This window comes from Mugil cephalus, chromosome 1, assembly GCF_022458985.1.
Source record: "Mugil cephalus isolate CIBA_MC_2020 chromosome 1, CIBA_Mcephalus_1.1, whole genome shotgun sequence".
In the NCBI taxonomy this organism is placed as follows: domain Eukaryota; kingdom Metazoa; phylum Chordata; class Actinopteri; order Mugiliformes; family Mugilidae; genus Mugil; species Mugil cephalus.
The window spans coordinates 31863976-31889590 of record NC_061770.1 but is presented as its reverse complement, the minus strand read 5'-3'; the positions used below and the strand labels follow the sequence as shown (position 1 = coordinate 31889590).

The 25615-nt window shown below is 40.9% G+C and overlaps 2 protein-coding genes and 2 long non-coding RNA genes across 6 annotated transcripts; all 4 read left to right on the top strand.

Annotated features, from left to right (window-relative positions):
• The first annotated feature begins 1374 nt into the window (after window positions 1–1374).
• LOC125016805 lies at window positions 1375–1811 on the top strand. The gene is made up of 3 exons (XR_007113762.1): window positions 1375–1436; window positions 1539–1664; window positions 1754–1811. It is a non-coding gene; the product is annotated as an uncharacterized LOC125016805 (long non-coding RNA).
• Window positions 1812–4325: 2514 nt separating this feature from the next.
• On the top strand, window positions 4326–6020 carry LOC125016614 (lamin-A-like). Of its 2 annotated transcripts, XM_047599208.1 has the most exons (4): window positions 4326–4377; window positions 5355–5450; window positions 5597–5704; window positions 5816–6020. In XM_047599208.1, the coding sequence occupies exons 1-4, from the start codon at window positions 4357–4359 to the stop codon at window positions 5921–5923; spliced, it is 333 nt and encodes a 110-aa protein (XP_047455164.1). In that variant the 5' UTR covers window positions 4326–4356; the 3' UTR covers window positions 5924–6020. The 2 variants fall into 2 exon arrangements, with proteins under 2 accessions (XP_047455164.1, XP_047455173.1); XM_047599217.1 differs by lacking the exon at window positions 5355–5450 and having other exon boundaries at window positions 4329–4377.
• A 5065-nt stretch (window positions 6021–11085) lies between these two features.
• Window positions 11086–13539, top strand: LOC125016904. The gene is made up of 3 exons (XR_007113788.1): window positions 11086–11302; window positions 11795–11894; window positions 13484–13539. It is a non-coding gene; the product is annotated as an uncharacterized LOC125016904 (long non-coding RNA).
• Window positions 13540–14159: 620 nt separating this feature from the next.
• LOC125016468 (lamin-A-like) lies at window positions 14160–18236 on the top strand. Of its 2 annotated transcripts, XR_007113691.1 has the most exons (8): window positions 14169–14190; window positions 14296–15088; window positions 15234–15878; window positions 16549–16575; window positions 16734–16820; window positions 17275–17403; window positions 17535–17642; window positions 17767–18236. XR_007113691.1 is itself a non-coding variant. In XM_047598976.1 (7 exons), the coding sequence occupies exons 4-7, from the start codon at window positions 16737–16739 to the stop codon at window positions 17872–17874; spliced, it is 429 nt and encodes a 142-aa protein (XP_047454932.1). In that variant the 5' UTR covers window positions 14160–14190; window positions 15234–15878; window positions 16549–16575; window positions 16734–16736; the 3' UTR covers window positions 17875–18236. The 2 variants fall into 2 exon arrangements, 1 of the variants encoding a protein (XP_047454932.1); XM_047598976.1 differs by lacking the exon at window positions 14296–15088 and having other exon boundaries at window positions 14160–14190.
• Window positions 18237–25615: the final 7379 nt, after the last annotated feature.

The window sequence follows — 25615 nt, the reverse complement described above, 5'->3', positions numbered from 1 at the left end:
TCTTCTAAACATGCGTCTGCATGTGTAAATATGCTAATAGTAGTTAATAAGTTTCTGTTGTGTGTTTTTACGACCGGCAGTTTGCATGGGGTATTTTATTTTGAAAATACACCGGATTCGCTTTGTTTTTCTGTGTCTGGTTTCCGCCCACTCGAGGTAGTCGGTGTAAATTTAAAATTAGTTTAATTAGTTTTTAATTAGTCACGGTAATATCATATAGCACGGTAAAATGTGGAGATGGTATGATGGTATCAAAATTTGGATACCGCCCAGTCCTAGTGTGAGTCAGACAACCCTGTAACCTGGCACAGCGGTTTCTTGATAGAAAAAAGGATGAGACAAGAGTTGTCAGTGGCTTTTGTGTTTGGTGGCATCTCATCTGCGCTCAGCTGTTGTTTGTGGCTCTTTAGTTTTGTCCTCTCATAAAATTAAATGCAGCTTTTAAATCTCCTAGGTTGTTTGAAGGATGTTTTGGGGTCAGTGAAGTGCCGTCCAATTGTCCATGCTTCGTTTGGCCAGGCTTCTTTGGAAGGATAATGTGATCATCCACCACCATTGTGTTATAAGATTTTTGAATGAACTGAACAATTGAGTCCCTTCAATATGTTTAGATGAGCAGCAAAAATAATCAACAAAAGTGTCCAGAGATGAAGTTTATGACACTAACTCCATACGTTCTAGTGCAGAACTCAGCAATCCTGTTTTTCTTTCCAGGTCAGTCTGAGTCAGTGGATTCACTTGAAATAATTATAGCAAGAGTTGGTGATGATGTTCTACCGTGTCAAATCAAAACTTCACTGGACGTTTCTGAAGTAACGTTGGAGTGGAAGAGGTCGAACTTCTACGTCCTGGTGTGGCGTGATGGTGCAGACCTTACAATGCAAAAAAATCCGTCCTACAGAGGAAGAACATCTCTGTTCCCTGATGAACTGAAACATGGAAACGTTTCCCTGAAACTCTTTGACGTGAAGCTGTCTGATAAAGGAACGTACAGATGTTACGTTGTAGAGATGAATAAAGAGATGTTTGTTGAGCTTGTTGTTGGTGAGTAGACATATAAAGTATAGTCTTCTGACATCAACTCTGACCTGAAGTTGAGTTTTACTTCACCTGACTCTGGTTTGAAACATTTTGTTTCTCAGCTCTAGATACAGCGGCCTCACCCTTCATCAGTTTATCAGGGATGGACAGAGACAGAGGAGGAGTGGTGTTACAGTGTGAATCCAGAGGCTGGTATCCAGAGCCTGAGGTGTTGTGGCTGGACGCTGAGGGAAACCTGCTCTCTGCTGGACCTCCAAAGACAGTCAGAGGTCCTGATGACCTCTATACTGTCAGCAGCAGAGTGACTGTGGACAAGAGACACAACAACAGCTCCACCTGTAGAGTCCAACAGAACAACACCCACCAGACCAGAGAGGCTCACATACATGTTCCAGGTAGAACACACTTAGAGAACGGACCATGACATGATTTTAGTTTGACACAGTTTGTGTGTGATTGTTTAGAAATGTCATGTAACTTGTGTGTTTTCATTTCAGATGATTTCTTCTCGTCCTCGTCCAGTTCTGCTGTTCCCATCAACACTGGTCTGGCTGTTAGCTTAGCTGTTAGCATCATGGTTATTTTAGCAGTTGTCTTCTTTGTGTGGAGACAAAGTAGAACCAGTAAGTTACAGATGAGTCACCACATTAATGATGTAAAACACCAGCAAACGTCTTTTCTAGTTGAATTCAGCAGCTTTGATTTTACACAGAAACCAAGAAAAGATCCAGAGATGAAGCTGAAAGAGGAGAAAAGCTCCTGCCAGAGGAAACAGAGAAGATGAAGCTTTTAGGAGAAACTAAAGATGTAAGAGACAAGAAGTAAAAGATTAAAGGTTTAGATTGATCAGTTTGAAGAAAGTTTGATCAGTAAACCTGCTGACTGGTCATCATCCATCTGTCTGTCTGATAGCTGACAGAGAAATATGAGAAGATTGAAGAAGAGCTGCAGAAAACCAAAGAAGAACTGAAGAACAAGATTGAAGAGATGGAGAAACATGTAGAGACACACACATAAACACTATCATTGTGTTATTGAGGACTGACCTCTAATCAGCACAACTGTGACTTTGCTCCATCTACTGGTGAAATGATAAAACTGCAGGTTTTCTCCTCTCAGGTCAATGAACTAAAGGAGGAGAAGAAGAAGCTGCAGGAGGAGATGGAGACCAGAAACAAAGAGCTGGAGACCAAAAACAAAGAGATGGAGACCAGAAACAAAGAGATGGAGACCAAAAACAAGGAGATGGAGACCAGAAACAAAGAGCTGGAGACCAGAAACAAAGAGATGGAGACCAGAAACAAAGAGATGGAGAAGACAAAAGATGAGGTGAAGAACAAGCTCATAGACATGGAGAGAGCGGTAGTTTATTCACACGCATCATTCAAAGTAGATTCTTCATATCAATACCTCCTTCAGATCAACTAAACTAGTCTGACATGGACAAATAGAAACAGACGAGATCAAAAAGACATTTAAATCTAATTGTATATCTCCTTCTAGCCTTTGTTGAGATGGTTATTTCATGATGAAATGTTGAAGAACAATATAAAGGAGCTGGAAACAGAGGTTCATGTTGAATCCACAACTTTTAATTCCATAATAAGGAAGTAGTTTAGAACCAAATCAGTTTGTCATGTTCCTCAATCAAAGTAAATGTTTCTCATCATGTCTCTTTATGTGACTTCACTCTCAGTGGGAGAAGAAGCTCAAAGAGGAGGAGAAGAAAAGAGAAAGAGCTGAGAAAGAAGTGGAGACACTGAAGAGGAAACTGGAGACTGAGGTTTGTCTCTTTCTCCTGAGAATCATCAAATCATTTTTCTATTTTCTATCAGATTGTGGACAGCAGAGATGGTTCTAAAACTGAAGTGTTGCTCATTGGTTCTGAAACCAGAGACAGAAACTCAGCAGGAAACTGGAAGAACGGGGAATAAACTTAGAGTCAGATCTCAGGTCTGAGGTTCACATTATAAACATGACTAAGAAGGGAAGCTCTGTGGTTGGTGTTTGATTCTCCAGCTTGTGTAATTGACAGTTTTGGCAGCATTGGACAAAGTTTTTCACCTCCTCTCTCTTTCTGGGCCAGTTTGCCACTGCCTCTAGTCTTTGTAGGTTTAGACAGATTGTGGCTGAAATCTCACCCATATTCCAAGTAGGACCAATCCTTCTCACCCAAACTCTCCTCAGTGGAAAAGCCCATGCACGGTCATGAGGAAACTGAATCCGTTAAACTGTGAAATAGTTTTGAGAGACTCTGGTGAGGACCTGGTGTGAATGTGTCTCAGCTTCAGCCATGCTACCCAGCTGCAGCTGAATGGGACGAGAAACAAGGTCAGCAGGCGATAAGAGTCTTTGAAGAGGAGTCTGAGGATGAAGATCTCCCTGGTTTCTCATCTGAAGATTAAGTTAATTAACTTACTGCCTGGTACCACAGCGGTGGAGTCATGCTGACCTACCTTGGAGCATGATGTCACTTAGACTCTTAGACAGCGGGATGGATGAGGAAACAGTGTTCAGATCCTGTGGTTAACCAGGAAGTCAGGAAGTTAATCCCACAAAATACTGAACTAAAATAAGTTGTTTGGACTCTTTTTCTTTCTTTCTTTGAATTACGAACTGAACAGAAAAAATGTTTGTTTATTTTTTTTTAATGAACTCTGACGAGGGAAAGTTTTGTGTGATTGAAACAAAGATTGAATTAATGTGAAACACTGAAAGTAATTTCTTTGGTGGTTATATTTTATACTTAAACATCCTTTGTGTGTGTTTCTAGTGTTAGAGACACTTTTGATTAAAAAAAAAGAAAAAGAACAAACGATTATTGTCAGGCAACCCCCTGACTGGCATCCAGGTAAAATACATTACTTAATTAATAAATCAATAAACATCTCTGATGAAATATGATAAAACCAGCACAACATGGATGTTGCTGGTTGTGGTGGAGAGCAGAAACTCAGATTTGAAAGTCTCTCTATCTGGAACTGATCCCAAGATCCATGAACCACAAGAAGAATTTTATTTGTTTCCTCTAATTGATTCACATGAGAAGAAGTAAAAATAAAAGAACATGAATGAAGGAGGTCTGTTGTTAATCTCATCTCCTCTTTCTGTCTTCTCTCTCCTCAGCTGGAAAAACTAAATGGTGACAACAAGAAGCTTCAAGAGGAGAAACATCAGCTGAAGAAGGAGATGGAGACCAGAAACAAAGAGCTGGAGACCAGAAACAAAGAGCTGGAGACCAAAAACAAAGAGATGGAGACCAAAAACAAAGAGATGGAGACCAGAAACAAAGAGCTGGAGACCAGAAACAAAGAGATGGAGGAGATAAAATATAAGGTGAAGAACAAGCTCATAGACATGGAGAGAGAAGTCAAAGTCAACTTTGTCATCAATTCTGATATGTGCAATACATGCAGGATTGAAATTATCTTCCTCAAAGGCTACGGTGCAGAAACTAAACAAACAAATATAATCATGAAAAATACAAACATTGAGATTTAAAAGTGGAGCATGAAATAGATATATTATGATGTTGATTCATTTCAATAAATACTTCAGAAAGAAAACAATGAAATCATGAACAAGACTTGATGACATCTCAGAGAAACACTAAACAGAACTGATCAGGAATGAAATCTGTCTTCATCTCTTCTTTCTACCAAAGACTGAATTATTGTGGAACATTGAAAGTAATTTCTTTGGTGGTTATATTTTATACTTAAACATCCTTTGTGTGTGTTTCTAGTGTTAGAGACACTTTTGATTAAAAAAAATGAAGACCAAACAATTATTGTCAGGCTACCACCTGACTGGCATCCAGACAAAATAAATTACTTGATTAATAAATTAATAAACATCTCTGATGAAATATGATGAAAACAACACAACATGGATGTTGACTAAGAGCAGAAAGACAGATTTGAAAGTCTCTCTGTCTGGACCTGATCCCAAGATCCATGAACCGCAAGAAGGATTTTATTTGTTTCCTCTCATTGATTCACATGAGAAGAAGTAAAAATAAAAGAACATTCACGAAGGAGGTCTGTTGTTAATCTCATCTCCTCTTTCTGTCTTCTCTCCTCCAAACCTTCCGATAGAAACATGATGTTAACTAAGAACAGAAAGACTTCTCATTGTCTGTCTGTCTTTGATTGGTTTCTAAAGCTCCTCATGTTCTAGGTCCTACCTCCTCATCACATTTATGTTTAATGATGAAAAGTTCTCTGAATGATTGAGAGATAGAACATGAAGCTGACTCATGTGAAAGGACTAATCTGTGGATGTCGTCTCCTCCCAAACCTGAACAAACACAGAACAGCAGCAGCTCAGACAGTCAGGAGACGTTAAGAGGCATCGATGTGGTGGTTAATGACAACTGCATTATCGGTCTCATTAACCGGTCTGGTCAGGTGATGTTGATTTAAGAGTCAAAATCTATTTTCTTTATTTCTTTTCATAGAAAATATTGATCCAACAGGTTTAATAGACACCAACATTCATTTGTTCCTGTCTCTGTGTCTCATTCTTCTTCTTGTGTTTCATTTCCGTCCTGCAGGAGAAACCACTGGGAGGACGTCAGTTAAAAGTCCAGATCAACAATAGTGAACCCATCACATACACATTTCATCCATCAATGAAACTCAAGGCTGGAGAGGAAGTTACTGTGAGTCTTTGTAGATGTTTCATTGATATTGTTATATTTTCCATTTTCTTACTTTTCTAATTATTATTTTCTGACTGTGACTCTGTGACCTTTGATTTACTACATTTACAGATATGCCATCCTGACTATAAGCAGTTTAGTGCTGCTAAAGGTGACCTGGTCTGGAAGGACCTGGAGTCCTGGATGCCTGAAGACAGAGTCCAGGTCTCTCTGCAGTGAAATAGTTCCCAGTTAAACTCCTTCAATAAAGTTCAGTAATCCAGCAAACAGCAACATTATAGATGAGAAACAGCACGACTCAGATCTTCCTGCAGAAACCACACACTGTAGAGAAAGTCTCTGGAAACACTTGGCTCCATTTTATTGGATTAGTCAAGTTTGATGTGAACGTTGGTTTGTTTAAAGACTTTTACAGGATGACGTCAGTGTTTTATGTTTCATGTTTTAATATTTAGTTTCTGCTTTTTTACATGTTTGATTGTAAATGTTTATATAATAAACACATACATGATCATTTATGAACCAGATGCTGAAATAATAATGAGTTTTACCTTGAGAACCTTAAATGTGATTACAATTTAAAAAATAAAGACATATTTTGTTTTTATTGACGGGTATGTGTGATAAAGAGTTCTACTTAAAACCTTTTGCAACCTTCAGAATGTTCTCTATATAATTATTAAAACTGTGTGTTTGTTTATTCAACAACATGAGCCAATATTACATATCAGTGAGGAGCACCTATTGTTTCAGTGTCAGGCTCTAATTGGCTGAACTCTAAAAACAAACATCCACAACCAGAAAATCAGCCGTCAACCGAGACTCTCATACTTTAAATTTTCAAAATCAAATCAAACTCTGTTTATGTAGCACATTTCATACAAATAAAATCCCTTCCCTCCGAGCCAGGGCCATCCCCACAGGATCAGAAACAGGAAACGCTAGAGCTTTAAACTGTGAATATTGAAATTCAGTTTGTTCGTGGACATTTTTTCTCACTGACACAAATGATATTAAAAATAAAACGGGCCTCACGCCCTCCTGACTGAGCCGGACTCTGAACAATATTGAAGCAGATTCTACAAAGTCTGTAGGAAAAGTTTGTTAAAATACGACACCTGAAAATGGACAAAATGACCGACTTCCTGTGGAGTTTAGAGCATGGACCCAGGAGAAGTATTTGTACCTCTTGGAGGATACATACAGATAGTTTAAGGATGTTTCAGACATGTCAGGGTGATTTTTAGACATTTTTCATGGGTCTGCAAAAGTCCAATGTTGGAAAATTCATAAAAACAGTTTATAAAGATGTCTAACTCCATGTTGATTTCACTGTTACTGAAATGGGACAAAACATTTGTAGAGCATATTAAAGTATGCCTTTTTTAAACAAAGTAAAATGGCTGACTTCCTGTTGGTTTTAGGGTGTCTTAGCAGGACATACCTGTATAATACGTTGTCATGTTGAACCATGTCTGAGTGACTGAAACATGGAGGAAAATGTAGCATTTCAGACCTGCTGCTGTTCCCCATGTGTCTAAATGAACAACACACTTCTATAGCAAATGTAACGTTAGCAGCATGTTTAGCCATGTTTACATCCAGTGACAGTATGATCTGGTCTGGTAGACAAGGTCAAGTTGAGCATATGCATGAGCATATATTTTTAAGTTGAAGACCTTTTTTGTCACCATTTTCAGAATTCTTATCAAAATAACAACGATACATTAAGAATGTGAATCACAAAAAATAAAACAGCCCAGGTGAAAGTACAGTTGGTACAACTGAACATTGAACTCTTGAGCCTCTTGGATGTCAGGGGCCTGGATTAAATGCTGAGCACCCCAAGAACGCTTAGACACTCCTCACTAATGGTGGACCAGAGGAAGGTCTTTACCAGCTTCAAGGTGGAGAAACTCCGCCCACAAGAGGCGGAGCTGACTGGGAGTGCCACAGCTATTTTCCATGATCTAAAGAGCTCATAAAAATATGGCTCAGTCAAACATGTCAGTGCTACTGTATCTGTTGGCTTCTCAATCACACCACTCTGTACTTAAATTGATGAAGCTCAAGTCCCAGGTCATCAATGTTAGCATCGTACAAACGACCAAATTCAAACAAAGTGGTGTCTTTTAAAAATGCATCACTTTTGGGGTTGAGAGATCAGACACTACATATCAGCTCACAACTGGTCTTTGAGAAACATTTGCTTAATTCACTGAGCATGCAATCAGTGACAGGATAGAAAAATGTTTCTTTATCACATTCTAGTTCCCTCTGACCAACAAATACTGAACACTTCATCCTATAAGTTATCAAAGAATGACTCCTGCCTGAAATCATTTCAAGTGTGAACTAAAGCTTCAGCTGAATCAACAGCTCTTCAACAGTTGGTGACTGGAGCACATCAGAAAGAAGCTTTGTTTCCCCAAATGATTTACAAAGTGTAACCAGACACACAACCAATCCTAAGTCAGTCTGGGCCAGAAGACCACAGGCCTCAGAGAATTTATCTTCTCTTGTTTAAGAGCAGCTAATCTATCCATTATGTTAGAGATAAAAAGAGACATGTTGGAGCTCTCTTGTGCTGCCGTACATCTCCCTTTGTAGAGCGAGTCATTTGGGATGCACATATGATCCAGAAGTGAAAACATAGAGACTCTGTAACAAAGCAAATAGCTCCTCTGCCTCTGGGACAGCTGTGACAGCATCAACTAGCACTAAATTCAGACAGCGTGCACTGCAGTGAACGTAGAAGGCGTATTTTGCATGATCGTTGATTCTCACCTGCACCCCTGAGTGTTGCCCACTCTTTACCTCTGTGCCATCATATGTTTGGCCTATAAGGTGGTTTTTTATAGTCAAGCCCATGACTTTCCAATAAGTGGAGTATTTTTTTCTATAATCCCTGCAGCATCAAGTCTCTCTGCACATTCAAAATGTAGGAAACTCTCCTTAATGGCTCCATTGTAATAGTAACAGAGTATGAAAAAAATCTGTTCTTGATTTGACGCATCTTTTGTTTCATCTGAAGAATTCATTATTTTTTTACCTCTTCAACGATTTCTGACCAAACAATCAAGCACCTCATTCTGAATTGTTTTACTTGTATATTTTGCATTATGAATAGTGGCCAATCTGTGTTTAACAACCACATCATGATTGTGTCCAGAGTTTCCCTGAAGTTACATTTGTTATTAGATTCCTCAGATTCATCATGTCGTCTCTGTGATATGTTTTGTCTAGTTGTAAGCAATAGCTCTTCACCAATTGTTTTAACGTATTCTCTGTTTTCTTTCACTTGTTTAGAACGCTCCTTATTAAGGACATCTGCCAGTGTTGCATCAGTTTTGACAGCCCTCTGGTAATCCCTCCATGAAGGCATTGCTTGCTTGTGCCTGTCAGAACTGAAAACACTGAAAAACCTTCGTCCCTTTTTTTCCCCAGTTTCTAAAACGCAGTGGTGAGTCACATACAGTCGCTCATAGATTTGCTGGGCTAAAATGGCGGAATGCATAGCAAAAGACTGAGTCCCTCATCACAGAATATTCAATCCAGGGGTGGATTTCATACCAGCTGGGCCTGAAACTGCTCCTCCTGTCCCCCATCACTGTGGTAGAGAAGGTCTTCAGATGTGGCTGCACATGAACTTGCTGATATCTGGAGAAAGATGAAAACAGTAAACATGAGAGTGAAACTGAGAACAATAGTAATTCATAATTATTAATTTATCTCGTCTATTTATTCATTATTTTTCAATTACACATTTATGAATTATTTATGAATGGTAATAAGGGCTGCACTGCTTACACACATACAGACACACACATTCTTATATGGTCATCTTTGTGAGGACACTCTTTGGCACAATGCATTCCCTAACCCCTAACCCTAACCATAACCCTAACCTAATTGTAACCTTTACCCTAAAACTGAGTTTTAACCTTCAAAAAAGCAGAAAAAGTGAGGACTGCCCAAGATGTCCTCTCTTTGGACAAATGTCCTCAATCTGATGGTATAAAACAAAAGCTGTACAAGAACACACACACACGTGTTCAACATCACAAACCTGATGGTGCTGTACTTGACATGCATGGTGAATGTGGTTGTCGCAGTGACTCATTGGGTTGTCCCTCATTCTGTCCCTCCATCTGATCCTGAATGTCTTCCTCCTCACTCTCAGAGGCCTCACTTTCCACCTGTCCAGCCTCCATGTATGTCTCTCTCTCCATCTCTGTCTCTCTCTGCTCCCGAGCTCTTTCATTATCTTCATCTCCTTCACTCTCCCTATGTTGCTTTTAGCTAACTGGAGAAAAAGGACATAATGTCCTTCTGGCTCCGTTTCATGATGATAGCATACTAAAAGGAAAAAGGAGAGGATTGTAGCATCTACTCTCAGAGGTCCATCCAAGTTTTTTCATTAAACAAGTAGCTACATGCTGTTGGTTATTTCACCCATTTCCCAAGCATGACATCATGTTTACTGACTTCAGAATCTTTGCTTATTCACAAATATGACTAAGACCAAGACATAATTAAGGGTAAAACACCTTGGACTCTTTGCAGTAGTCCATGCAGGGCTGCTATCTGTTCACCTTCACATCCAAAGTTCCTAATTCGTTTTGTCAGTCTTTCAGAAGCAGGTTACACTGTGTAGCACTTCAAGGAGTCTGTGTAGAACGCTCTGTCGTGTTAGTTCCGTCTTTGAGCCAGCGCATTTTGCCATAAGAAATTAATAAAACTATTGTCTGTTCAGCACAGGGGCCACAACAGGGACCAGGAGCACTTTTACAGGGGCACTGGCCCCTGTTGGCCCCCGTATAAAACCACTAATGAATCTGTGGATGTCGTCTCCTCCCAGTCAGAGGAAATCAAACCTAAACAAACACATCTACAGAATCATGTGATAAAGCAGAACAACCAGCAACATTATAGATGAGAAACAGCACGACTCAGATCTTCCTGCAGAAACCACACACTGCAGAGAAAGTCCCTGGAAACACTTGGCTCCATTTTATTGGATTAGTCAAGTTTGATGTGAACGTTGGTTTGTTTAAAAGACTTTTACAGGGGGGTAAAGCTAAAAATGTTAAAGCTAAGTTAAAAGCTGTGGAAGCTCAGCCCAGGGGAAAGAGTTTCTGGAGAATATAATGAGGATATAAAGATTTTCAAGCTGAAACAAGTTGTTAACACCTGTTAATAAGCTGTCTACCTACAATACTCAATAAACTCTGTTCTTCATGTCTTAGCCTGACTGGTCCAAAGTCTCAGTCTCCAGACAAACTGAAATCTGTTTCCTGAATATCAGCCTCTACAATCTTTATTATTTTATAACTTGCAACACTGTCAAAGTTCACTTACTAAACTGAACTGATTAAAGTCGACACATAACGTCTCCATGTTGTTAGTTGTTTAGTAGTTACTGAGTTTCTTCTGTTCACAGGAAGATCCTCGATGGCCATTTAGAAGTTTTTATATTATTTGAACCAAAAGCTGAATCTAACAGATGAAACCTTGTTAATAATCTGGAGCTGGTTGAGATCAGTGGTCGGTGGATGATTTCCAGACGTGTTTAATGACAAAAACTTCACTCAGCAGGTACGTCGTCTTCTGAAGTTGATTTATCTTTTCTGTGCTTCATTAGTTCTTCTCAAAATATCTCTTCATTCTGAGCTGTTGCTGATTTTAAACCAAAATTAGATTGAAATGTGAAGTGGAGATTTATTTTCTATTCCTTTGTGTCAGTGAGAAAGTGTTGATGCAGTTGTTTGAATTTTTGAACAGGAAATTGGAAAAACTAACTTTTGTAAAAACAAACTGTAGGTGACAAATGTGAATGTGTAAAATAATCCTAACAGGAGGATTCACATATGAAGATTTAAACTTCACTGTAGAGGAAACAGAAATGAAAGTATCATTGTCACAGACAAAAAGTCAAATGCTCAACTGCTGCTTTACAATAGTTTTTATGATTATTGTTGGTTTTATTGAAGTTGAAGTGAGGACTTGTTGATAATAATGTACGTGTTTTGTCACTTTTTAAAGATGAGTGTATATTAACTTGTGATGGATCGTGTGCTTCTTTTTCAGGACTCTCTGATTCTTCAGATGGAAGGTCTGTTCCTTCACTTCCAGCTCAGAACCATCTCCAGTTTGGTTTTCTGTCTCCTACTGACTCACTGTTCTAGAGGTAACTAATGAACACTACAATACTTAAAAGGTCGGAGTTAGACTTCGTCACAATACATATGAATCAAAAAATAAAGCTCTTCCATTCAGTATTCAGGATCTTTTTTCCTCAGTTCGACAGCTTCAGGAAAGTCCTCATTTATGAAGATGTTAATGCCTTTAAGAGCTTTGGCTTTGCTGAGAACCTCCAATTTATACTTATAACGTAGAAACTTTACGAAAACAGGCCTGGATCTAGTAGACAATGAAAAAGGTCTTCCAGTCCTGTGGGACCAGCTCAGCTGTACAATGATCAATCTGGAGCTTCTCCACCAGCAGCTTCCTCACTTTATCCTCAGAATCAGACATATTTTCAGCCTCTGAGTCTTTAATTCCGTTCTAAACAGTGATGACATTGTTTCATCTGGACTGGCCTTCTGTGTAGTCTTATCACTGAGAGTAGCAACACTTTTGCTGATTGTTTCCATATCATTTTTGGTTTGTTTGCAGGTGTTTGCAATAGGCTTTGATGTCATGAAACTCCCTTTGTGTAAATTCCAAAGTAGCCCCGAGATCATGGATTTTCTCATTAGTTCCCCAACTCTTTTCTGTTTGAAGAATCAATAAGGATTTCAACACAGGATTTGAGGTTTTTCTCCTGTTGAGACATATGGGAGGCCTTTTGTTGCTCAAGTAATTCACACACCTGAGCCTTGGAAACAGGTTCATCAGAGTTTCAGTGGGTTTTGCTTTTGGTGGCATTTCATCTGTCCTCAGCTGTTATTTGTTTGTGGCTCTTTAGTTTTCTCCTTGCATAAAATGAAATGCAGCTTCTAAATCTCCTGGGCTGTTTGAAGGATGTTTTTTTTAACGGCAGCCCTACCCAAACTGTTGAATTGTTGACTCTAAACTTCCTGCTGTGCCTCTGATGGATTTGTTTCATTGTCTAAGGATAAACTGGTTCACTTGAATCCAGAGCTCCCTTGAATGTAACTTGGTTTCCAGTTTTAATGAATGATGTCCCAGATCTAAAAATGAAAGAATTTTTGAATCAACTGAACAACTGAATCCAGCTGAGTTCAATATGTTTTGATGAGCAGCAAAAATAATCAACAAAAGTGTCCAGAGATGAAGTTTATGGGACTAACTCCATACGTTCTAGTGCAGAACTCAATAATCCTCTATTTTTCTTCAGTGGATTCACTTCAACCAATTGTAGCAAGGGTTGGTGATGACGTTGTTCTACCGTGTCAAATCAAACCTTCGGAGGATGTTTCTGAAGCAACGTTGGAGTGGAAGAGGTCATACCTCTTCGTCCTGGTGTGGCGTGATGGTGCAGACTTTAAAAGGCAAAAAGATCCGTCCTACAGAGGAAGAACATCTCTGTTCCCTGATGAACTGAAACGTGGAAACGTTTCACTGAAACTCTTCGATGTGAAGCTGTCTGATAAAGGAACATACAGATGTTACATTGTAGACATGAATAGAGAGATGTTTGTTGAGCTTGTTGTTGGTGAGTAAACGTATAAAGTATAGTCCTCTGACATCAACTCTGACCTGAAGTTGACTTTTACTTCCACTGACTCTGGTTTGAAACATTTTGTTTCTCAGTGTCAGCTCCTGTCTCCTCACCCGTCATCAGTTTATCAGGGATGGACAGAGACAGAGGAGGAGTGGTGTTACAGTGTGAATCCAGAGGCTGGTATCCAGAGCCTGAGGTGTTGTGGCTGGACGCTGAGGGAAACCTGCTCTCTGCTGGACCTCCAGAGACAGTCAGAGGTCCTGATGACCTCTATACTGTCAGCAGCAGAGTGACTGTGGACAAGAGACACAACAACAGCTTCACCTGTAGAGTCCAACAGAACAACACCCACCAAACCAGAGAGGCTCACATACATGTTCCAGGTAGAACACGCTTAGAGAACGAACCATGACATGATTTTAGTTTGACACAGTTTGTGTGTGATTGTGTAGAAATGTCATGTAACTCTGTGTGTTTTCATTTCAGATGATTTCTTCTTGTCCTCGTCCAGTTCTGCTGTTCCCATCATCACTGGTTTGGCTGTTAGCTTAGCTGTTAGCATCATGGTTATTTTAGCAGGTGTCTTCTTTGTGTGGAGACAAAATAGAACCAGTAAGTAACAGATGAGTCACCACATTAATGATGTAAAACACCAACAAACTTCTTTTCTACTTGAATTCAGCTGCTTTGATTTTACACAGAAACCAAGAAAAGATCCAGAGATGAAGCTGAAAGAGGAGAAAAGCTCCTGCCAGAGGAAACAGAGAAGATGAAGCTTTTAGGAGAAACTAAAGATGTAAGAGACAAGAAGTAAAAGATTAAAGGTTTAGATTGATCAGTTTGAAGAAAGTTTGATAAGTAAACCTGCTGACTGGTCATCATCCATCTGTCTGTCTGATAGCTGACAGAGAAATATGAGAAGATTGAAGAAGAGCTGCAGAAAACCAAAGAAGAACTGAAGAACAAGACTGAAGAGATGGAGAAACATGTAGAGACACACACATAAACACTGTAATCACCACAACTGTGATTTTGCTCCATCTACTGGTGAAATGATATAACTGCAGGTTTTCTCCTACATGCTACATTTTCAAATCAACACCTCCGTGATTGAAAAGGAAGTAGAACATTTTTGTCATATTTTTCTGCTCTCTACTTGAACAAATAACAGAGAGGATGGCCTGATGTCACATTCAGTTGATTTTCAATAGCCTGCCACAACAACACTTTGATTATAACAACAACAGCTGTTGGTGAATTCAATATTTTCACACAATAGTCAGGGGAACTTGGTGTTTAAACATGATATAATTTGAACATAGTATCTAAAATTCTTACAAAGATAAGATTTGATCAGAGACAAAAACCTTCACATATTTGACTCTAATCTCAGAGAGACTGAGTTCTCTGTTATTAATGAACTACTAGTGGAGTTTGACAAACACAACTTTGCTCCATCTACAGGTGAAATTATAGAACTACAGGAATAAGCAGCATTTAAAATTCACACAGTAGATACTAGAGAATATTTTCTGGACAAGTTAAAGTCTGACTGTTAAAAATCTGGATTTCACCTCCTTTTTAATCAGGTCAATGAACTAAAAGAGGAGAAGAAGAAACTGCAGGAGGAGATGGAGACCAGAAACAAAGAGATGGAGACCAGAAACAAAGAGCTGGAGGAGATAAAAGATGAGGTGGAGAACAAGCTCATAGACATGGAGAGAGAAGTAGTTTATTCACACACATCATTCTCACAAGAAACAACAACACACAGAGAGTTAAATGTGTGCACATCAGTAAACCTGCTGACTGATCATCATCCATCTGTCTGTCTGATAGCTGACAGAGAAATATGAGAAGATTGAAGAAGAGCTGCAGAAAACCAAAGAAGAACTGAAGAACAAGACTGAAGAGATGGAGAAACATGTAGAGACACACACATGAACACTATCATTGTGTTATTGAGGACTGACCTCTGATCAACACAACTGTGACTTTGCTCCATCTGCTGGTGAAATGATGCAACTGCAGGTTTTCTCCTCTCAGGTCATTGAACTAAAGGAGGAGAAGAAGAAGCTGCAGGAGGAGCTTGAGACCAGAAACAAAGAGCTGGAGACCAGAAACAAAGAGATGGAGGAGATAAAAGATGAGGTGAAGAACAAGCTCATAGACATGGAGAGAGAAGTAGTTTATTCCAGAAATAAATTTTTATATGAATTCATCCTTCAGGTTAAAAGTCATATGTGTTGTTTAGTCTGACATGAAGAAACAGAATCAGTGATGATAAAATCTTTGTATTTGGCTTTAATAAATTCTTCCAGTTGGAGAAAAACAAACCTGCTGCTTCCAAGTCTATCAGGTTTCCTTTGGTAAGTGATCACATTATAAGAACTATGATACAATCTGTTTGTCCATCATTTATAATCTTTACTGATCTCTCTTCATTCTTCTCAGTCGTCTAGATTCAAGAAGAAGAAGGAGGAGGTTAGTAGTTTCTATCAGATTCTAGTTTGTTCTCATTTCAATGTGTTTCTGTTTCATTTAATATTCAGATCATTGTCTTGTTCTAAGGAGGTTGATGTTGGTGGTCAACATCTTCACTCTGCTTGTTAGATTTGTGAGATAGTTCCTCGTGTTTTTTCATGTTCCTGAGTTCTTGTCTAGATTTTAGTTTGTGGATCTCATCTTGTGTTATTTTATAACCTCCAATACTTTTTGTTCCAGCTTCAGTTAGTTTTCAGTAAAGTTTCTTTTGTTTCCTCCCCCGGTGTCTTTATTTGAAACCTACCTCCACAACACAACACAACACAACACAACACAACACAACACAACACAACACAACACAACACAACACAACACAACACAACACAACAAAGAAGAACACATGGATGTGGACTAAGACCAGAAAGACAGATTTTAAACATGTTTTATTGATTTATCAACTCTTTTCTTCTTTGCTGTGAAGCATTTTCATCTGTTTCTATTAAACTTCTTTCAGAGTGTTTCTTTACTCATCCTGACGTTTGTCTGTCAGCACATGTTTTATGAATCCTACGTAGAAACTTTTTTTTCATTCAACATTAATGAAGGAGCTCCATGTTTAATCTTGTTTTCTCTTTCTGTCTTCTCTCCTCATGTTGATGCTAAAAATAAGCCCAAAGAAGAGAAGAAGAACGATGAGGTGAAGAATAAACTCATGGATGGAGAGAGAGAAACACAAACTGCAACACTTTTTAATTCAATGTTTATTACAAATAAAATATGAACCAAAACATATTTAGTTGATATCAGTGAGTGTAATAAATTAAATCTCTCTTCATCTCTTCTTTCTTTTTCCAGTTAATGAAGCAGATCAACCAAGAAGAGGAACAACAACAAGAAAAAACTCAAAATGTCAAAGACCAGCTGGAAACCAACAACACAGAGGTTTATCGTTTCTTACAGTTACTGACTTTAACCCCTAAATCATAAATTATTAGAGATTTAATGGACAACTTTCAGTTAGAGAGTAGTTTCCAACTTAAATCCAAACAACAACTAAACTAAATGTTTCTCTTCATGTTTCTCCAGAGAGATAAATCCAGTACAGAGGTTCTTCTTTTTACTAAGAATCATCTGCTGTAACTTTTTATTCAACTTTAACAAACATCCTTCCTGAAAACAGCCAAACCTCCCACTGGAAACATGATGTTAACTAAGAGCAGAAAGACTTGTCATTGTCTGTCTGTCTTTGATTGGTTTCTAAAGCTCCTCATGTTCTAGGTCCAACCTCCTCATCACATTTATGTTTAATGATGAAAAGTTCTCTGAATGATTGAGAGATAGAACATGAAGCTGACTGATGTGAAAGGACTAATCTGTGGATGTCGTCTCCTCCCAGTCAGAGAGAATCAAACCTGAACAAACACAGAACAGCAGCAGCTCAGACAGTCAGGAGACGTTAAAAGACATCGATGTGGTGGTTAATGACAAGGACTACTATATCTTTCTGAGAAACATCTCTGATCAGGTGATGTTGCTTTAAGAGTCATTTTCTTTTCACATAAAATATTGATTCAACAGGTTTAATAGACACCAACATTCATTTGTTCCTGTCTCTGTGTCTCATTCTTCTTCTTGTTTTTCATTTCCGTCCTGCAGGACAAACCACTGGGAGGACGTCAGTTAAAAGTCCAGATCAACAATAGTGAACCCATCACATACACATTTGATCCATCAATGAAACTCAAGGCCGGAGAGGAAGTTTATGTGAGTCTTTGTAGATGTTTCATTGATGTTGTTATATTTTCCATTTTCTTACTTTTAATTCAGTTTTTCTAATTATTATTTTCTGACTGTGACTCTGTGACCTTTGGATTTACTTCATTTACAGTTATACGGTCCAGGCTATGACGAGAGTTTTGCTGGCCCTGGTGACCTGGTGTGGAAGGACCTGAAGTCCTGGAAGTCTGGAGACAGAGTCCAGGTCTCTCTGCAGTGAAATAGTTCCCAGTTGAACTCCTTCAATAAAGTTCAGTAATCCAGCAAACAGCAACATTATAGATGAGAAACAGCACGAATCAGATCTTCCAGTAGGAACCACACACTGCAGAGAAAGTCTGTGGAAACACTTGGCTCGATTTTATTGGATTAGTCAAGTTTGATGTGAACGTTGGTTTGTTTAAAGACTTTTACAGGATGATGTCAGTGTTTTATGTTGTTAAAATCTGACAGATTGATTGTAAATGTTAATATAATAATGAGATTTATGATAATTTATGAAACACATGCTGATGTTAATTTTGACATTAAGCTTGAAAAGCTTAGATGTGATTACAGTTTAAAAAATAAAGAATAATAAAAAATAAAGACATACTTTTGTATTTATTGACTGATATGTGTGATAAAGAGTTCTACTTTTGCAGCCTTCAGAATTTTCTCTATATAATTATTATAACTGTGTGTTTGTTTATTCAAGAACATGAGCCAATATTACATATCAGTGAGGAGCACCTATTATTTCAGTGTCAGGCTTTAATTGGCTGAACTCTAAAAACAAACATCCACAACCAGAAAATCAGCCGTCAACCGAGAGTCTCATACTTTCACTTTTCAAAATTAAATCAAACTCTGTTTACGTAGCACCTTTCATACAAATGAAAATCCCTTCCCTCCGAGCCAGGGCCATCCCCACAGGATCAGAAACAGGAAACACTAGAGTTTTAAACTGCAAGTTTTGAAATTCAGTTTGTTCTTGGACATTTTTTCTCACTGACACAAAAGATATTACAAAATAAATTCAAGCTGCAAGCAGAGATGAACAGGCCTCACACCCTCCTGACTGAGCTGGACTCTGAACAATACTGAAGCAGATTCTAAAAAGTCTGTAGGAAAAGTTTGTTAAAATACGACACCTGAAAATAGACAAAATGACTGACTTCCTGTGGAGTTTAGAGCATGGACCCAGGAGAATTATTTGTACCTCTTGGATGATACATACAGGTAGCTTAAGGATGTTTCAGACATTTCAGGGTGATGTTTAGACATTTTTCATGGATTTGTAAGAGTGCAATGTTGGAAAATTCTTAAAAGCAGTTTATAAAGATGTCTAACTCCATGTTGGTTTCACTGTTACTGAAATGTGACAAGTCAAACATTTGTAGAGCATATTAAAGTATGCCTTCTTTAAACAAAGTAAAATGATTGACTTCCTGTTAGTTTTAGGGTGCCTTAGCAGGACATACCTGTATAACACGTTGTCATATTGAACCATGTCTGAGTGACTGAAACATGGAGGAAAATGTAGCATTTCAGACCTGTTGCTGTTCCCCATGTGTCTAAATGAACAGCATACTTCTATAGCTAATGTAAAGTTAACAGCATGTTTAGCCATGTTTACATCCAGTGACAGTATGATCTGGTCTGGTAGACAAGATCAAGTTGAGCATATGTGTTCCTCGTCCATTGCTCATATTTTGGGGATGTTTATTTCATTTTAGCAAATTCTCAGAAATAAAGTCACAATTGCCAAAGTAAGATTGTTTTTTGGTTTTTGTTCTTGGAGTTTTTGGAGAAATGAACATTGATTCGATTGGTTCCTCTTTATCAAGGTTTGGTCTCTCACCATGAATTGAAAATTGTCATATATTGTTATGGAAAGTGTTCCTTAATAAAGATTGATAATTCACCAAAATTTGTCTGTGAGAAGTTCCTTCGGTGTGCAGTGGAATGGATACATATAAATACTCAGTGAGATTTACCATGAGATTGATGATGTTAACACAAAAGAAACATACAAATTCAGCAGTTGAAGTGCTTCACAATAATTTGAGCAAATTTTATTCCCAGTTTGATGTCACAAATGTCATCCAACACATCAAAGTCATATAATGAGTTCGTTAGAAATTGCAATAAAGATGATAACTGAAGTATAACCAACGAAAACTAATTAAAACGAAAAGGAAGTCAGCCATTTTACTTTGTTTGAAAAAAATGCAGTTTAATATGCTCACCACGGTTCAGGAACAGTCCAACCAACATGTAGTTAGACATCTTTAAAAAACATTTTTCAACATTGTCCTTTCATGAACTCCCCCTAGAGTAAGAAACTAATGTACATCAGATTTTAACAACGCACTGTAGAGATGGTTAAAAATGGTTAAAAATGTTGATTAAAAACATAATAAACTTGAGTCTCTGTCACAGGGTCTGGACGTTAAATCACCTCAAACTTTAGAGTTCCCCAAAAAACAGGACGTTGACATAATTCAAATACACATGTTGCTGAACTGTTACATGTTTGACAAGAGTCAAAGTCCAGAGTATAGAATGTATTTATGTGGCCACATTCAGGGATGGTTTTACCTTTCTTGGGCAGCACAGCGGCTAGGTGGTTAGCACCGATGCCTCCCAGTGAGAAGGTCAGGGTCCAGCTCAGGCCTTTCTGGGTGGAGTTTGCATGTTCACCCTGTGTCTGCGTGGGTTTTCTCCGGGTACTCCGGTTTCCTCCCACCTCCAAAGACATGCTCGCTAGGCTGATTAGTGACTCTAAAGTGACCCTAGGTGTGCGTGTGAATGGTTGTTTGTCTCTGTGTCTGTTACCTGGCGACCGGTCCAGGGTGTACCCCACCTCTCGCCCAGCTCCAGCAACCCCTGCAACCCTAATGATCCACAAATGTGATCACATGAAGCCATAAGAACATTTGATATGCAGTTGGACATATCAACCTTTTTTGTCTGTGTTGTGCTGAATTTGAGTGTTTTGTTGTTCAAAACTCATGAAGCTTTACTCACAAATGTAAAACACTTGTTTTATGGGTCTTGTGCAGGGCCATGCAGATATTTATGGCCTTGTCTGAAAACTATCTGTATGAAATCATCCAAGACGTACAAATATTTCTCTTGGGTCCATGTTCTCAACACCATAGGAAGTCTGTCATTTTGTACATTTTCTGGCATTGTATTTTAATGAACTAGTCCTACAGACTTTGTAGAATCTGTTTCACTATTGTTAGAGTTAGAGTGAGTCTCAACTCAACATGGACGAGGGTCAAACTCAGTCAGGAGTGTGTGAGGGCCCATTAATTTATTTTTAATATCTTTTGAGTCAGTGAGAAAACATGTCCACACATAAACTGTATTTCAATATTCACTGTTTTTTTTTTTTTTTTTTTTTTTTTTTTGTCTGCATTTGTCTACATAGTTGAACACCACAGGGTGTCAACATTATATGAGGTTGATGCAGTTATATTCTTGCAGCTGAAAGCTTTATTACTTCAGTGCGTGAGTGTGACCATCACCAGCCTCCCTGAGAACTGTCCTGTTGATCTTTATTGAGTGTAGTGACCTTGTGTGGCAGGGAGGGCAGTGCTACACCTCAGTGGATAGAGGGGGGGAACAAAGGAAAGAAAAGATGTAGAAGGATGGACAGTGGAGGAGATACATGTGGTGCTAGTAGGAACTAGTGGAGTGCAGGGTTCTGTGCTTCCCAAGTCACCTCACTCAAGTATGACTGGGTACAGTCATCTCTGGAGAGATGAGAGAGTCCAGGGGGGGGTAAGGGTGTCCCAATGGAAGGAGAGAAGTCTGCCATAGGGCACGTAGTGATAGAGTGAAAACAATAATCCAGCCCTTAATAGCCGGGACTCATCAATTCTTATTGATGTGATCCAGCACGGGCTGGCAGGTGACAACACACATGCATGTGGGCATTCCCTAAATATGAGTGAGACCATTACCAGGGCCCAGAGTCAGGTCAGAAGCCCCAGCGCCCGAGAGCCTCCACCCCAGTGTGGGGCGCATGGGTGACAGGACCAGAGAACCACCGTAGCCACGGGGCAAGCCACACCCCAGCGCAGATGGTGAGCGATGACCAACACCCCCAGACCGACCAAGCGAGCACAAGTCGGTGCAGGCCAGAGCAGCCCCCCATACCCCCCACACCCCCCAGCCACCGCAGCCCGTCCACCCACCGCCGCCAACACCCCCCCCAAAGACCCCACCCCCCGCCCGCAGGGCAGCCATGGACACCTCTCCAGCCGAGAGGACTCCCCCAGGAGCCCAGCAAAGCCCCCGCAGACGGGCACCGGCCCAGCGCCCAACCAGGGACGGGCCATCCGAGCAGGGGGGCCAGGGAGCCGGCCCCATGCCCCTGGCGCACCCGGGCCAGGGAGACCACGGGAAGAGAGAACCCCCATCCGCCAGGGAGAGACCCCAGCCCCCCATCGAAGGGAGAGGGGAAGCACCAAGCCACCACCCGAACCAGTCGATACCGGAACAACCGGGTACCCAAGGAAGCCGCCACGAACCCGTCGCCACGCAGCACCAGGAGACAAAGCCATGCCAAGAGGACACCAGAGAATCTAGGTAGATACCCCTACCAACGGCCGTGGGGCCACAGACCGCCAGCCCAAGATCCCCCTGCTAGCGGAGGACCAGGCCCCCCAAGCCGTGCCAATGGATAATGAAAAGTGACAGTGTCCCTATTACTGTGCTTCCTCAGTCCCTGATGAGGAAGCAAGCCCCTACACCGTGACCCTGTGACCCTGGATGTGGTGTGGTGCATTAAGACAGGGGGCAAACAGGAGGGTTAGGTGGGTCAGAGGACTGCAGCACACTACTGTCCTGCAGCCTGCCCTGACCCTGACCGATCCTGGATGGACCCCTAAGGTGAGGTGCATTAAAAACTTGGGATGGGTGTGTGTGGTGTATCTAGCCTTGGTTGTAATGGGCGACATAGTGTATGGTGGAGTGTGAGGTGAGTGCAATTTAGGAGGCAGGCAAGTGAGGGCCAAGTCCCCGGCAGCAGGGCCAAGGCGCAACAGCTGCCCATGGGACCCATAGACGGGGCGAGGGCCCCCAGGACTCAGGAAGTCCCCCGACCAGACCCCGCCCCCAGCCCAGAACAGCAACCAGGATGCGACAGACCCCCAGGAAACCCCGAAGAACCAACACCGACCAGCCGAGCAATGGCATCAGCTACCCCCCCATCCACCCCCCGGGGTGGCAGGGGTGCCCCCAAGGCGGACGGAGACCCCACCCCCCACAGCCCCCCCAGCCCCAGCGCGACGGAGCGACCGGACACGCCCAGGGTGGTACTCAGGCAGCCCCCCACACCCTCAGGCTCCGACCCCAAGGCGCCGGGCGTGGCCCCGACCGACGGGGCCCCCCGGACCCTAGGAAGGCCCCCCACGACCAGCGAGGGCCCAGCCACCAGCGGAAGGAAGGAGGGGCCGGAGGAGGAGCCGGGCGAAGGGAGGAGGGCGCTGCAGAGGGGAGGGAGAGGAGGGGACAGGGAGCCCGCCAGCCCAGACCGCCAAGGCCCACCAGGAGATCCAGGGAGAGTTGGCCACCGATACACCACGACCCCAGGAAAGTGAGCAAGCGCCGAAGCCACAGGGAACCCCAGGCAAGTCTCCATCGCCACCCCACGTGGGGGAGAGGGAGGCCAGCCAGGTAAACCGCTCAGGGCCGGAAGTCAACCCAGGGGTGAGAAGGAGTAGGGCACCCCTAATGCATGCTCAAGGTGTTGTGGTCCGGGGATCCTCCTTAGTGAACCTGGATGAAGAGGGCAATAAAATCTTTTCCATAACGACATTCATCACTGTAAGAGAAATATTATTATAGCATTACAGTAAGTGGAACAGAAGTGGCAAAAGCTAGCAGGCAAAGTCTAGATGTAAATTAAGGTTGAGGGAGTCGCAGAATACAGACCATTTTTTGGCAAACAGAGTCAACTGATTTTTTCGGGTAGCAGATATTTTCTCCAATGATATATAATCGGAAAGAAGGTTCAACCACTGGGAAATGTTTAGTGACTGTTTGTTCTTCCAGTTCATAAGGATTGTTTTCTTGGCGATGGTGAGAGCTACAAGGACAGATTGTGATAGATGGTGAGGAAGACTGATTGTTTCCAGGTCACCAATGAGGCACAAGTTAGGGGTTAATGGGATTCTGCAGTCCAAAATTAAGGCGAGTTTCTGTGTTACAAGTGACCAGAAGTGCTGTACCGGAGAACAGAGCCAGAGAGCGTGGAAATAAGAATCTGAATAGTTTTGGGTGCATTGCGTACATTTGTCGGATTGGGAGAAGCCCATTCTATACATCTTGTATTGAGTTGTGTGTGATCTGTGGAGTACTTTAAACTGGATCAGCTGTAAATTCGAGTTTTTGGTCATTTTAAATATATTTTGGCAGATCTGAGTCCAGAAATCAAAGTCTGTAGACAGGGAAAGATCGGCTTCCCATTTTGATATTGGTACATGTATTAAATGTGTGGTTGATAGCAGCTTATATATTAAAGAGAGGGATTTCTTCTTTTTCGGTGTGAGTTTTTTAATGTTGGTGACGAATTGTGGTGGCTGTATGCAGTTCTGGAGCACTGGGATTTTCTTTCTGATTGTCTTGGTCACCTGTAGGTATTGGAGGAAGTTTCCATTTCTTATTTCAAACGTATCAAATAAATCTCTGTGATTCATAAGTAAGTTCCCCTGGAAGAGGTGATGGAGGTGGGTTATTCCTTTATGCTTCCAAGTGCTGAGGTGAAGAGGGACTTTGTTATTCACAAAGTCAGGGTTGTGCCAAATTGGGGAGAACCCACAGGGTTCCAGCAGGGATCCTGTGGTCTCTAGACTCTTCCACCAAGCCGACAGGGTGGCGGCAATAATGGGGTTTTGGAAGCAGTTATGACGCTTAAGGGTGATTGTAATGAAGGGCAGGTCCGAAATGCATATGTTGAGGCAGTCGGCCTGTTCTATTTCTAACCACGAATTGTAATCTGCCTCTGGGTTTATCCATTTGGTGATGTATTGTAGCTGATTTGCCAGGTAGTAGATTGTAAAGTTCGGTGCATCAAGTCCTCCTTCTGATTTATTTTTTTGAAGGGTGGTGAGGCTAATTTTTGTCTGTTTGTTTTTGGAGTAAAATTTGGTGACTGCAGAATCTAGGTTCTGGAACCATTTTGCTGTGGGTTTGAATTTTCATTTTAACTGTTGCTATGCGTCCCATCAGAGAGATAGGAAGATTGGTCCAGCGCTTCAGGTCATCACAGATTTTATCCAGAAGTGGATCAAAGTTCAGTTGCACTAACTCTTGCAATTTAGGTGAGATGTTTATGCCCAAGTATTTGATATTTCCTATGGAAAAGGGTAGTTGGGGTTTATGGTCTGCAGGATCCCATGCTTTGTCCGTTATTGGTAGTATTGTTGATTTGGACCAGTTGATTGAGTAGTCAGAGAGGGCTGAAAATTTTGAAATACAATTATAAGCTTCCTGTAATGATCTCTGAGGTTGTTGCAAGTAAAGTAAAACATCGTCAGCATATAGATTGATCTTGTGTTCAGCGATGGATGAGTGGATACCTTGGATACTGGAGTTCTGACGTATTGCTGATGCGAGTGGTTCAATAAATATAGCAAACAGTAGGGGAGACAGGGGGCATCCTTGTCTGGTTCCCCTCTGTAAGGTGAAGCTTTGTGATGTGAAACCATTGGTGGTGACTGTGGCCTTAGGTGAATTATACAGTGCAGCAACCCAGTGGATAAATGACTCTCCAAAGCCGAAATTTTGAAGGGTGGCAAAGAGGAAAGCCCAGTTAACTTTATCAAAGGCTTTCTCAGCGTCCAGTGATAAAACAATGGCTTCTGTATTTCTACGCTGGGACATGCTGATCAGGTTAAGGAGCCGTCTAACATTATTTGTAGATTGTCGGCCTTTGATGAAACCTGTTTGGTCATTGAGAATTA